Genomic DNA, 13,902 nt, shown 5'->3' with positions numbered 1-13,902 from the left:
AAACATACATGTTTCTATGAATATATAGCTTTTTGTATTTAAATAACTTTTATTTACTTTAGTACATAATGAGACAGAACACTAAGTATTAGTTTTAAATATAAAAAAGTAAAATACGGTGGTTAGCACTGTTGCCTCACAGCAATAAGGTCCTGAGTTCAATTCTATCATCATGCTCGGGTCTTTCTGTGTGGACACAGTCCAAAGACATTCAGTTAGTGGGGAAAAGTTAATTGGAAACAATAGGTGCAAATGGTTGTCTGTGTTAGCCCTGTCCAGGGTGTAACCTGACTCTCGCCCTAAGACAGCTGAGATAGGCTCCAGCACCCTGTGACCCTGAAAAGGGTAAGCGGTGAAAATAAGTAAAGATGTTTAAAATGATCTTTCCTTAGTAATATTGAACTAAAACTGATTTAATAAAACATCACAATGCAGAAGTTCTTTAAATGAATCTTATTTTTTATTGATCGACTTTAAACACTGAAAGTCGTTTTTGTGTTGACGCGGCGTTCAAGGGATCCACCTCAGCCTCTGCTAATCCTGCACTCAGGTTAATGAGGCAGTGAACGCAGCACACACACACACACACACACAGAGGAAATCAGCTGACTGAGCCTCAGTAAGAAGCCTCAGACAGGCTGGAGTGATTTTTAAAATTTGTGATAAATTGAGCATAAAAACTGATCATCAGTGAAACTCAAAATTTGTGTTGATTGTATATAAAGTTTTGTTTCAAATTATTCTGTACACACACCCGCTTTTTGGAATTATTTGTTGAAGTTTTCTTTAAAGGGAAACACAAAGCAAAATGGAAATCAGAGGAGAGGGGGAGGAGTTATCTCTATGGTAACACAGCAACAAACCCAGAGAAACCAGAGAAGAAGAAGAGCAGACTTTATAAGACAAAGGACCAGAGGAGGAGAGGAAGAGGAGGATCAGCAGCAGGTGAGCAGAGGAGCTGGTGACTCTATTTCCCATCATGCAGGGCTCAGTTTGATTCTGTGGTTTGTATCTGAGGTGCTTCAGATGTCATGCTCATCATCACCATCACTCTGTAGCTGCTACCTTTATCTTCATCAGGCTGTAACTCTGCTCATGACAGGACAATGGCCTGTTTCCGGGGCAACCGGGAGGAGTTTTACGGAGAAGTGCTTCTATTGGACAACAGAAAGCTGACATTGACGGTCGAACAGGGCATCAAGGTCAGTGCCGACTTCCTGTTGGCCGTTTCCTCTCTCCTCTGAGTAAGACTGTCACCACTCTGGCCACTATCAAACCTCTATGCAGTTAGAAGGGACTGACTTTGAAAGATCATTAATAAAACTTCCTGTTATGAACTTTGATTTTAGTGGCAGTAAAAAATAGAAAACCTGACAGGTTTGATAGCTCTGTATTATTGTAGGGTCTTTACCTTACAATATATATTGTTGTGATTTGGTGCTAAATAAATAAAACTGAATTGAACTGATTGGGCGGAACGGTAAAACAATGGTTAGCACTGTTGCCTGACAGCGAGAAGCTCTTGAGTTCAGCCTTGCCGGCTTTTCTGTGTGGAGTCTGAATGTTCTCTCCAGGTTCTACAGCTTCCTCCTACAGTGCAAAGAAAAGCAATTAGTGGGGTAAGGTTAACTGGTGAATCTAAATTGCCCAAAGGTGTTAATGGTTGTCTGTTTCTCTGTGTTAAATTAGCCCTGCGTCAGGCTGGCAATACAGGGTCTACCCTGCCTCTTGCTTATAGTAGCTTGCATAGGCTCCATCCCCCCACGACCCGATAAGGCTAAGTGGAAGAGAATGAATGGATGAATTGAACTGAACTGATAGGTTTGATAGATCTGATAAGTTCTTCAGCAACCTGTCTCTGTGAGTGATGAAGGCTCTAATGACGCAGTGTATTGTCCTCAGAGATCATCGAAGGCGGCCTCCGTCTTGCAGCTGGTGTTCATTGAGCTAGGTGTGGTCGAGGTTGAGTTCTTCGGTTTAAAGTTCTGCGACAACCGGCAGCAGACGGTGAGAACACAAACAAGAAGTCCAAACTGAGCACGCTCAGGAGCAGCAGCAGTTACTATTTGTGTTTCTTTCAGCTCTGGTTGGATCCTTCAAAGACTCTGTCACAGCATAAAGAGCTCGGTGAGCTCCGACATGAAGTTCATCAGTAACATAACTGATCTATCTTATTGATTTATCCTCAGATTCTCAAACAGCACATTTCTCAATTTTTGTCCCAGCTGGGCCGCCGTACATTTTCTACTTTGGAGTCAAATTTTACATTGAAGATCCATCGAAGCTGAATGAGGAAACAACCCGGTATGTTTCAGTGCATCCTAACAAATTCATAAAACACTAAACGCATCATATCTGTCACAACAAGCCTGCCACCTCATCACATGTGGCCTTATATGGCCATCTGCCACGGGTGCCCTTAAAGGTCCCCCCTCCCCAACATGGGTGGCCTTATGTGGCCCTCTGGCATGACTAAGCCACCATAATTTCACCTGCTTTTTAAATACCCTTGGTGCAACTCATGTGTTTCCTGTGTCAGGCGTCAATTTTACCTCCAACTTTGTCAGGACGTACGTCGAGGTCGCCTGCCGTGCTCCGGCCACCTCAGAGCTCAGCTGTGCGCTCTGATGCTGCAGGGTGAGAATAAAATGTATGGAATTATTTTTCTATCATAAGTCACACAAGAAAAAAGATAATACAGGCATTACATTACATTCTTCGTGCATAAGTTCAAAAACCTGCGTACCTCAGCAGCCACGCACACAAAGAAGCCATCGCACATGCAAGAGCGTCTGCTTTGAGCGTGCTGCTGCAGTTTTGTGCTCCGGTGGGTAGTTCTCCGTGCTCACACGAATAAAGCGACAGTGCCATCCTAGTTTTGCATATAACAATGTTGTTTATTAAAATAAGCTAGCATTAATGCTTTGAGCCTAGCTACAATTAAATTTGAACATAAATTCTAAAACTGAATATGCTGCATATACATATAGAAAATGTGTTCATGACAGAGAAGATTTCTGGCATTTTGTGTAAATTTAAGCATGTAACAATTTGATTATTTCTAATAAAAAGAGTGTGTAACTTAAGATAGACTTGTATGTTTAATTATGTGGGCTAAAGCCAATAAGAAAGTTACAGACTGTTTTTATGAAACGTGTATACTTACTGCATTTGATGTATTTTAACCATATATAATACATATTAGAGAATGTAACACCTGCATATGTGTAAAGAAAAGGCTTTGATTTTGCCACCCCATTTGATTTTTTAATGCCACCCCAAGAATTTATCCTCTGGATCTGCTCCGAAAGGAAGCAGGTATCGTACTGTAACTTTTTCCTGTTTGTAACTTTGTTGGACAGTTCAGATTACGGTATTAAACTGAGTTACATCGTGGCAGCAACATAAGCAAATTAATTATCAACAGTTATTGTTTGCTGTGAATCAGTGTAAATACTGACTACTGTCACTGGATGACTTTACTGCTAATTCCTTCAAACCAGATGGTTCAAAGGCAAGCAAGCCTCTGCGCGTCTCTGAAAACGTCAGAGCACTTTTGCAAATGAAATGAGTGAAATGAAATGTTTGCTCAGAATATGTTTTTTCTCGTGTGTGACTTATGACATCAAAATAATTCTGTACACCCGTTCATCTGCGTGACTTCATCAGTCAGTAAGTTCATTATTGATCTCCCATGTTTGTTTCAGCGGATCGAGGCAACCAGAGTGAGGACAACACGTCAGATGCTGAGGAGATGCAGGAAGTTCAACTCATCCGCAAAACGCTCAGGTACACAGGAAGTGATGCCGTGCTGTTAAAGGTCTTGTTTCTGTAATCACATGACCTGATCGCATATTTTATTTTGTTCTGCCACCATCAAAAATGTTAAAAAAATTATCAATGATCAATACATGACAAAAGATGGAGCTGCACACTAACAAAAGAAATCACTTTGATTGATTGAATGATTGATTGATTTTCTCTCTTGCTGTGCAGTGGCGTCCCTCGCTCTGAGGCTCAGCGCCACTTCCTGTCTGTCTGCAGCTCTCTGCAGATGTACGGCGTCTCTCTGTTCGCCGCCTATGTAAGCCTTTTGATCACTGATCAATACAAGAACTTCAGCCGATCAATCACCGATCCGTGCTGACGCCATGATTTTGTGCAGGGGGGGAACCACACCGAGTACTTCCTGGGTCCAACACCAGTAGGAGTGGTCATCTTCAAGAACAAAGAGCTGGTGGGAAAATATCTGTGGTAGGTTAAAAATGCCTGGATGACATCACAGTGATATGATCCAAACACAAGGTTCATATCAGTGTTAATATTTAATGATACGTATTGATCAGTTTAAATGTGTGTTAGCATTTCTGGCGGAATCTCAGAGACGAAGACAATGAGTCATGGTCAGGAGGATTAACAGTTAAGGGGGGCAGCAAGGAGGGGGCGGGGCCAAAACAAGAGGAAACAGAAATATATGACCTCAGTCATGTGACCCTCAGTCTGCTGTCTTTTGCAGGCAGCGAATCATCAAACTTCATTTCAAAGACGAGAAGTTCGAGCTCAGAGTGTCAGGCAGAAACGTGAGTTCCTATTGGCTGACTAATGCTAAGCTAATGCTAACAGTGATCATTTGATAAAATTAAAAAAAAAATGCAAAAACGTTATTTATAAAAGAAACTGCATGGCTTTCAGGGTTCAGAGACATCGTTCTTCTTCCAAACATTCGATCGCCGCAACTGCAAATGTTTGTGGAAGTGTTGCGTTGAACATCACACCTTCTTCAGGTAATGCACACCGGCCTCTGTGATGATATTTAATCTGCTCACCTTCTCCAGGTATTCAGCTCTGCACACTTTGTATCTGATTCTGAAACAAAATGTTTCAGCTTCTCCTGGTTTCTTCTGATTGGCTGCCCCTCATCTGGTTTTCATAAACTAAACCTGGTTCTCTTAGGCTCCGCCTTTCCCTCTTCTCAAATCATCCCATCAGCCTGCCTTTACCCATTTCACATGTGTCAGAAAACCTGGAAATAGTGAAAAAAATAAGGATACCTGCACTCTGTGACATCACACAGATCCATGAGGAGAAAAAAAGAGACAAACACACCAATACACATACAGACTCACACAGACACACACACAGATACACGTGCACAGAAACACACAGACACGCACTCACGCAGAACTACATTTTTTTTTGTTTTCAGGATGTCAGAGATAAACCTTGTAACACACAAACTGAAACACAGTAGGTAAGCACACACACACACACACACACACACAGAAACACACACACACACACACACGTTTCTGATGATGCATCCTTTTCTTCCAGTTTCACTTGCTCTAAAACTCCGTCTCTCCGTCTGTTGAAAAATGGCATTGACAACAAAACGGCATCAGCTGATGTGTGTGTGAGGGCAACGCGTCAAGGTGCGTTTAGGAAGACGTGCTTTGGTTTTACTATCTGTTCCTGTAATAAAATAAACTACAGCTCTGTCCCCACTTCTCTATTCCAGCCAATCAGAAGCCAAGTTTCAGTAGTGAACTAATAACAAAATGCAGCGCACTACCTGCTGTTCAGAGGTGAGAGAATGTGCTGATGTCATGTGATGCTGACATGCGATGATGTATTTTGATGATATCACGTGTCTGAACTTGCAGAGGGTCAGAGGGCAGGGCGAAGCCCGATCATGCTAAACCCAGTGCACCATGGGAAAACAACACAAACATGTATGTTTAAAACAACCTTCTGCAAGGTGTAATCTGATTACTGATGCATGTAATTTGATTAAAGCAGAATGTAATCTGATTACCACTGTAATCTCTGATTTCCTTGAAACAGTGGTCTGTTCAACCCAAAGTTTTGTCCAAACACCAACAAAGACGAACAAGTCCCAGGAAGACCACAAAGGTAAGGCAGGAAGGGAGAAAGGAAATGAAAGAAGGATGAAAGGAAGGCTTAAATGAAAAAAGGAAGAAAGTAAGGAAGAGATAGGGAAAAAAGGTATAAAAAACAGGAGGTTGGAAAGAAGGGAGGGAGGACAATGGGGAGGAAGTAAGAAAAACGGGAAAGAAGGAGTCAGGAAGGGAGGAAGGAAAGGTAAAGAGGGAACTAAAATGACACATTTTCCTGTTGGTGTTTGAGGCGGAGCAGAAGTCTTGATGGAGATTGACCAATCAGAGAGCAGAGGAGGAGGTAAGGAAACTGTCATTTCTTTAATGCCTTCATTTGTTTCTAATGAAAGCTGTGTCCAAATTCAGAGGCTGCATCCTTCGGAGGACCCGGCCTTCGCGGTCTATGTGGGCCGGGCCCTCTGAAGACCTCTGAAGAAGTTTGATGTTTATTCAGCTATGTGAAAACTATAACTTTAAATCTCAGCCAAACTGATTTATTCATGAACAAATAAAACACTGGAAAAAGCCAAACAATGACATTTTTAAGTTATCTGAGTGACTTATATATCATGTTTAACCTGAGTAGCAAAAGACCGCAGGGGGTTGAAAACGATTTGCCAGGAGTTTGCTGTTCTTGCCGGCTCTAGTGAGCCTTGACCACCCAGTTAGCTATCGAGCTGGTGGGTAACAGATGGCTCCAAAAACGTCTGAGCACTTTTGCAAATATGTGATATATGTGTGTTGATAAATTAAGCAGATATTTGAAGTTTACACAGCTAGATTCTTGCCTGAAATATATCATAAAAGTTTATTTTGTGACCCAGAAAGAGTAATCGGAGTAATATTACAACTAAGTAGCTGCCGCCATTGTTGGATACTGGAATTGGCAGGGCCACGCTATGAATTCTGGGATATGGCGGGCCACGAAGGATACACCTGACCCATCCTTCAAATCTGGGAAAAAGGAGGACACATTTGTCGGCCGCATTTGGAGGAGTCTTTGAATTGGGACAGCCTACGTCACAACGTATGTGACGTAATCGGCCTTCAAATGCGGCCTCAGGAGGATGCACCCTCTGAATTTTATTCAAAAGGTTTTCCATGTTTGTCCTCTGTGTGTCATGATGGTCTGCCCACCCTCAGGTTTTCAGAATCATGTGACCGTTCAAGATATTTAATTTGCTCTCTGCCCAGCAGGTCTCGTTCCCGTGGCAACACAAGCAGCGGCAGCGAATCAGAAAAGATGTCAAGTAATAGTGAGCGGCGCCGAAGAAGACCCCCAAACTGGTAAAAAAAAAAAGTTAGCTTAGCGTCTTTGTGTGGCTAACACTGATGCTAACTGAACTAACTGTATCCATAATTTCCCGTTTGTACTTAGCAGTCGCCACAGTGACCACGGTCCTGACGCAACTTCCTGCCACCATCGCCGCCGCCGCACCCGATCGTGAGTAAAACACAATGGTAACAATGCTAACATGTGCTAAAGGCTATTGCTAACACTTGCTGTGTTTGTAGCCACAGTCCTGACAACCAAATATGGAAACACATCCAGTAAGTTACACATTACAGAGTACTCTGATTACTTGCAGTACTTCCAGTACTCAGAATACTGCGTGTCCTTACCATGTCTCCAGGAAGGAGTTGGTGGAGCCTCCCAGTTTAATTGACAGACAAATGGAGGACATACCTTATAAGGAAGTAAGGTAAGTGAGGGAATGAGGCAATGAACTGAGGGAGGGAGGAAGGAAGGAAGGAGGGAACTAAGGAATATATTGGTGTCTTTCAGGGTGTTGGGAGAGCCAGTCAGAATGTGTCGTTCTCGTTTGACTCGACGGCATCAGCGGTGGGTGTCGGCCTCAGACCTCTGGTGGGTGTGGCTCACTGTGGAATGTGTCATGTGTTCACGCTTCATACTGGAAACATTAAATAATCCTAATTTGAATGTAAAGGTCTAAATTGAAAACATTGGTCAACCTTCGATTTCAGGAACAGGCCGAATCACAGTAGGTGAAATTCAAATCCAACATCAGGTTAGTTCCACAGATGGTCTCAGGTGCTGTCGACAAAACAAATCAGAGAAACAAGAAACCCGACAAGAACAAAGAATCACTCAGAGGAATACAGAAAAATACAGACTGGCCCTCCACTGACAGTCAGGACTCCTCTGACCGGCCGAAAGACAGTCAGAAAATCTGGTTTACTGTGGGGTGTAATCTGAAGTAAATTTAGATGACATGGTTTTGGACAGTATGAGAACTGTGACTGATAACTTATCATATATAATAACTGTATTTTTACAAGGAATGAAAGAGAAATGTAGTAATCAGCTGTACACGCAGAGCACCGAGCACCAAATATTTCATGACTTTACAGAAGAAATGAAAGACCATTGATTGATCTGCTGAATCAAAACAAGCACAGGACAGGTTGGTTTATATCCTAAAATCACTCGGCCACGCTGAATTACAGCTCATCCACCTTTTTAATAATATTTTCACTGATGACATGGAAAACCACACTGTGAGCTAACTATTAATTAATGACATCATTGGGGCTGCCACTGTTTGCAGTTTATGACACTAATTACAAGAGAAAGCAACCAGAGGAAGAACTAAGACATGTAAGGCCAGAGGAAACCACGAGTTCTTTTAAAAATGACCTGTGCGTCCACAACTGGGAAAATGTTCATATTGATGGTGCATATGACACATTTTTAAAAATATTCATGACATCATGAGATGAAAACTGTCCAACAGTACAAGTCACACAGTCACCTCAAGTCACTTTGTATTGTAAGGTAAAGACCCTACAATCATACATACAGAGAAAAACCCAACAATCATATGACCCCCTATGAGCAAGCACTTTGGCAACAGTGGGAAGGAAAAACTCCCTTTTAACAAGAAGAAACCTCAGACAGAACCAGGCTCAGGGAGGGACGGCCAGCTGCCACGACCAGTTGGGGTGAGGGGAGGAAGATGGGATAAAGACATGCTGTGGAAAAGAGCCAGAGATTAATAATTCATTACACAACGAACAAAAGAAGCAGAACATAAATGTAAAATTACAATAATAAGTTGATGTTATACAGCTATGGTGAAAGAAGTGTTCTTTAAACTATAAGAAGCAGTATGGTGCACTGCCTGCTTCTGAATAAACTAACCCACAAACAAAGTTTATGAGGTCACTCAAATATTGATGTAAGACCTGTGGGATGGATCTGACTGAAACCTGCTCCGGTACTTTCTCCGTGACAAACTTACAGCTGATCCTGATGTGTGGCTCAGTGACCTGGTCCAGGCTGTCTGGTGATGCCAACTGAGAAGTCGCCCTTTGCATTAGAGAAGCTGAAAAATACAGGAGCCCAAAATGTTGCCATGAATGACAACTGTATTAACTTTATTTATGCTGGAAATCAGGAAGGGTCTCCTCACAGAACTGATCACATCAGAAACAATAAAGCTTTAATCAAACTGAAGCCGTGCACACAGACACGCCAATGTCATTACTGCTATTGATGACATCGGCACTCTCTTTATTAATAAGGGTGATATCAGTATCACTGTGACAATGCTACAATAACATGCGTATAAATATGCAATGAGGTTTTACATTTGAACTTTTTTGTGTATTTTTACTTTTTTGCTTCATTTGTGTTTTAGTTGTACAGAATTGCTTCCTCCTCTTCCTGTTACCACGGCAGCTGACACTTCCTGTCGGTTTCCCACTAGCGAGCACAGTTAAGACATGGGCTGGGCTGTTGTGAAGTCTCGTTTTGAAGCCTTGAAATGAGCATTTCTGCCAAAAAGACAGATGTGATCCAGTGTTTATAGAGGTCAGACAGCTGCTTCCACAGACCTCTACAGGAGCTGTCGCCCCTGGTGGCCTTCAGACAGAACTTCATGCTTAGCTTCACCCAGGAGCTGCCTCTATGTTTTTCATCATCACATCTGTTACCAGTACTAGGGAGCTTTATCAGATGGTGCTGGTGTGTCGATTCATAGCCACTGTCCAGAGGTTCTGACTTCCTGTGAAGTTCAGGTCACTTCCTGGTTAAAAGTCAAAGATTAGGGTAGATAATGTTTATTAAGGCAGGTGCCTGGAGGCGATTACAGGTGAGGAGCAGTTTGGGGAGTGAAGGAAATCTAATTCTGGCATTTCGCAAACGCCTTTAATAAGCTTTCTGACTGAAGGCTGGGAGAACTGACCCTGCTTTTGTCTGCCTTCATGGAACAAGTCTAATGCAAGCACAGAAGAGACTTCACACCTGTGAACACACCTGTCTTACCTGCTTGTATGTGATCGGTTTTTGAGTCTCTGTTTTATTTATGATCATTTAATTTTTAGTGACTCTTGATGTGAATAAATGGCTGCCTCATCTTGATCTCTCTGGCAGTGATGGAAAAGGACTTCTCTGTTTTATGATCTTTGAGCTCAAGGTCGTCACATGTAGCTGCTGTCAGCTGTTCTGTTTGTGTCGGTCATATTCTGGTCTCATTTTGTCTCTTTTCTTTTTTTGTGGTTTAAAAATCTGAGCAATCAATAAAAATCTGGCTGACATTAGTATTTAAAAATGTAAATATTGTTTAGTAATGATGGAGCTGCTGTGGAGAGAGACTGTGAGAACATCCCTCCAGCCCAGGAGGGGGCGCTGATAAACAGCATTCTGAGCACAGAAGAAGACGCCGACTCTCCTCACGTGACCGTCTGCAGTGTGACGTGACATCAGCTGACTTCGGCCACAGGGGAGGTAGAAGCAGCACAAATCCTCCGTCGACCTTGCTCCGTGTGTCCGCGCAGAGTGACCCAGCATGGCGAGCCAGTCTCAGGGCATCCAGCAGCTGCTGCAGGCCGAGAAGAGGGCGGCCGAGAAGGTGGCCGAGGCCCGCAAGCGTGAGTACCAGTCCGGCCCTCGGGGCGCCGAGCCCGCAGCGGGGCCACTGTTACCTTTGACAGGGAGCAGAAACCGTGTAAGGCAGAACTCGGTCCGTAATTCGGTGAATTTACAGAGTTTCACTGGCTGCTCGCGTTCTTCTGACGTCAGACACGGACCGGACTCGGTACAGCATCATCGGATCGGTCCTCCGTCAGACTGCTGGCACCTCCCTGAGCACCTCAGGGAGGGGATTATAGCTTTGCCCGATCCGACTCAGATCGGGGGAGAAGCAGGTCTGTTTCCGCTGTGAGGAAAAAACTCACGCCGATGTAACGGCTCCGTGACCGGGTCAGAACCGTAACACGGTCGGTAACTGCAGGGTGTTCACTTCCGGTCAGACCATGATTCATGCGCGGATGTCTGTTTCTGTGCAGTTTTCTATCACATGATCAGTGTGGTTCCGGTCTCTTGATGGTGAAACACTGAGGTCATGTGACCTAGAGTCACAGCAGTGTTAATAACCCGAGCATCAGTTCTTCTGCAGACATTAAACTTTCACCCTCCTCCACCCGTCAGCTCTAAACCTCCGGACTGATCTGAGTCCAGTCTTTAAATGGTTTCTTTCTCGTGTTGTAACGTGTGCAGGTAAGAATCGGCGACTGAAGCAGGCGAAGGAAGAAGCTCAGGCTGAGATCGAACAGTACCGCCTGCAGAGAGAGAAGGAGTTCAAGACCAAGGAGGCAGCCGTATGTACCCTAGTCCTTCTCCTCCTCTTCTTCCTCCTCCCTCCTCTTCCTCTCTGTTTACATGCTGAAGAATGATTTATTATTTTCCTTCTTTAATTTAGCGTAAATCACAGAAACAACTTTAATTTAAGCTTTTCTTTCTTTCTTTCTTTTCTTCTTTGTTTCACTTTCAATTTTTGAAATATTTTTTAAAAAAAATTTAATATATTTTTTTTAGTTTTCTGGGTTTTTATTGATTGAATTCTAAAATAAAATCTGAATGTTTAATATATGTGATTGAATATCATTCCTGTACTGCCAACACAGTTGTGAAGTCTCGTTTTGAAGCCTTGAAATGAGCATTTCTGCCAAAAAGACAGATGTGATCCAGTGTTTATAGAGGTCAGACAGCTGCTTCCACAGACCTCTACAGGAGCTGTCGCCCCTGGTGGCCTTCAGACAGAACTTCATGCTTAGCTTCACCCAGAAGCTGGGTAGGATATTAGGGTAGATAATGTTTAATAAGGCAGGTATCTGGAGGCAATTACAGGTGAGGAGCAGTTTGGGGAGTGAAGGAAATCTAACTCTGGCATTTCGCAAACGCCTTTAATAAGCTTTCTGACTGAAGTCTAGGAGAACTGATTCTGCGCTTCTTTTCTACTACTTTTTTTCCGTTTTAAATACATTTTTTGTATTGTTTGTTATTAAATCACTAGTAGTAGTCATTATTAAATCTTTATTTATATAAATGTAAACCTGGTTTTTATACTTAAGTGCTATAAAAGTTATATATAATGTTTGTCTGTTTCCGCCCAAACTCCCCCTCCCTCCAGGCTCTTGGTTCCCATGGTAATAGCGCCGTGGAGGTGGATCGTGACACAGCGGAGAAGATGAATCGTATCCAGGCCAGTTACCGTAGTAACCGGGAGGCGGTGCTAACCGAGCTGCTGCGGCGCATCTGTGACATCCAGCCAGAGTTTCATGCCAACTACCGTGTGGCTGGCTGAGGGGGCGAGTATGTTATCTAAGTGGAGTTAAGATGAGGGGGGCGGGGCAAACAGAGGAGACCTGGACATTAGTTTTGTTAGCAGCATTAGCTTGGATAAAGCATGTGATTTCAGAAACTCTATAAAAGTGTTAAAACCTCAGAGAGCTTTTATTTTGAAGGTTAAAGTTCATTTCTTCCTGTTTTCCCATGCTGGGTGAAGGTGTGGTCTAAATGTTGGTGTTACTGTGGTGATGTTTATGAAATATTTATATCAAATTAAATTTGTTTTTCTTTAAGTGTTTCCTGGATCTTGCAAAATAAAAGCCTGTTCTTTCCACTTTGAACACCAGCCAATCAGGTGTAAATTTACCGGCAGTCGCTAACTGATGTGACAGCTGCTAATAGGCTGTTTCACCATAGCTCTGTTGTCTGATTGGCTGGAGAAAGTGGAAAGACTTTTATTATGAAACTACTGTCCAATTCCACATTGTTGTTTCCTGTTTGTGACCATGTAACTTGTTGTTGTTGACTGTGACATGGTGATGATGAACATATTAAAAATGTTGATTGGCTGAGTCTGTGCTGCTGCTCTGTGATTGGTTGAAGGTGTTCCAGGTGAGTTCATGGGGTAACAGGTGCTTACAGATAGGGGTGAGTTTATTCAGTTTTAGTTTAATCGTGGTGATATCTATTCATTCAATCCTGAATCGATTTTTTTAAAAATATAAGTGTATTTTGCCAGAAATGCCAGAATCTCAGATTAAAACTCACATAACTACTTCAACATCCGCCAAGTGGTTAATTCTGCAAAAAAGATGTAAATACAAAGCGTGGATCTTTTACCTGACGGCATGTACGCAGACACGTAAAGACACATAAAAATCACACTTTCTGCACAGCTCTTTCTCTCAGTGAGCTTCAATAACAATTTACCATCACAAATCTTTATTTTCTGCATTATTGCTTGCTTATTACGCACCAGTCTGTAGTTGTGTTCAGTGCTGTTGCCCGTTTGTGCTGTTCAATACTGAGTTTTAAAAAATGATGCCAAATTACAAAACGCTTGGCTGTGTCCCTAATGAAACTTCTGTAACTTTGCTTCACTTCAGCAGCATCAGGTAATGTTCTGCTGATTCGTGTACTTTAATTTTTGATCTACTGCAGAATATTTTTAAGGTTATCTGGTATAAAAAGCCAGGCCAGGTAAATCTCCTTCATGTTTTTCTGTGTTTTGTCCTCAGTTACTTTGACACAAAGGCATCTGTTGTGACGCTTACACCTCTGATGAAGTCTCACAAGTTTCACCTTTGTTTTTAAACAAAGATATAAAAATATGGATATGTACTGATAAATGATCAGAATGATAATATTTCTGACTGAGTCAAAATTGAATAGAATCAAATCGAATCGGGACCT

General features: G+C 42.5%; 2 protein-coding genes across 6 annotated transcripts; both read left to right on the top strand.

The window, feature by feature from the left end:
• Positions 1 to 124: 124 nt before the first annotated feature.
• epb41l4a (erythrocyte membrane protein band 4.1 like 4A) lies at positions 125 to 10,573 on the top strand. Of its 5 annotated transcripts, none has more exons than XM_063478961.1 (23): positions 835 to 945; positions 1,103 to 1,202; positions 1,903 to 2,007; positions 2,082 to 2,127; positions 2,226 to 2,304; positions 2,540 to 2,637; positions 3,708 to 3,789; positions 3,997 to 4,084; positions 4,166 to 4,254; positions 4,517 to 4,580; positions 4,693 to 4,784; positions 5,207 to 5,251; positions 5,335 to 5,432; positions 5,519 to 5,585; positions 5,664 to 5,732; positions 5,845 to 5,913; positions 6,148 to 6,198; positions 7,095 to 7,184; positions 7,276 to 7,341; positions 7,413 to 7,448; positions 7,532 to 7,600; positions 7,684 to 7,764; positions 10,488 to 10,573. In XM_063478961.1, the coding sequence occupies exons 2-17, from the start codon at positions 1,107 to 1,109 to the stop codon at positions 6,173 to 6,175; spliced, it is 1,215 nt and encodes a 404-aa protein (XP_063335031.1). In that variant the 5' UTR covers positions 835 to 945; positions 1,103 to 1,106; the 3' UTR covers positions 6,176 to 6,198; positions 7,095 to 7,184; positions 7,276 to 7,341; positions 7,413 to 7,448; positions 7,532 to 7,600; positions 7,684 to 7,764; positions 10,488 to 10,573. The 5 variants fall into 5 exon arrangements, with proteins under 5 accessions (XP_063335033.1, XP_063335031.1, XP_063335029.1 ...); XM_063478959.1 differs by lacking the exon at positions 10,488 to 10,573 and adding an exon at positions 9,560 to 10,482; XM_063478960.1 differs by lacking the exon at positions 10,488 to 10,573 and adding an exon at positions 9,560 to 10,482 and having other exon boundaries at positions 7,092 to 7,184.
• Positions 10,574 to 10,598: 25 nt separating this feature from the next.
• On the top strand, positions 10,599 to 13,062 carry atp6v1g1 (ATPase H+ transporting V1 subunit G1). The gene is made up of 3 exons (XM_063478964.1): positions 10,599 to 10,790; positions 11,419 to 11,519; positions 12,332 to 13,062. The coding sequence occupies exons 1-3, from the start codon at positions 10,709 to 10,711 to the stop codon at positions 12,503 to 12,505; spliced, it is 357 nt and encodes a 118-aa protein (XP_063335034.1). The 5' UTR covers positions 10,599 to 10,708; the 3' UTR covers positions 12,506 to 13,062.
• The last annotated feature ends 840 nt before the right edge of the window (positions 13,063 to 13,902 follow it).

This window comes from Pelmatolapia mariae, linkage group LG7 (genome assembly GCF_036321145.2).
Source record: "Pelmatolapia mariae isolate MD_Pm_ZW linkage group LG7, Pm_UMD_F_2, whole genome shotgun sequence".
Classification (NCBI taxonomy): domain Eukaryota; kingdom Metazoa; phylum Chordata; class Actinopteri; order Cichliformes; family Cichlidae; genus Pelmatolapia; species Pelmatolapia mariae.
This window is presented reverse-complemented; position numbering and strand designations above follow the sequence as displayed.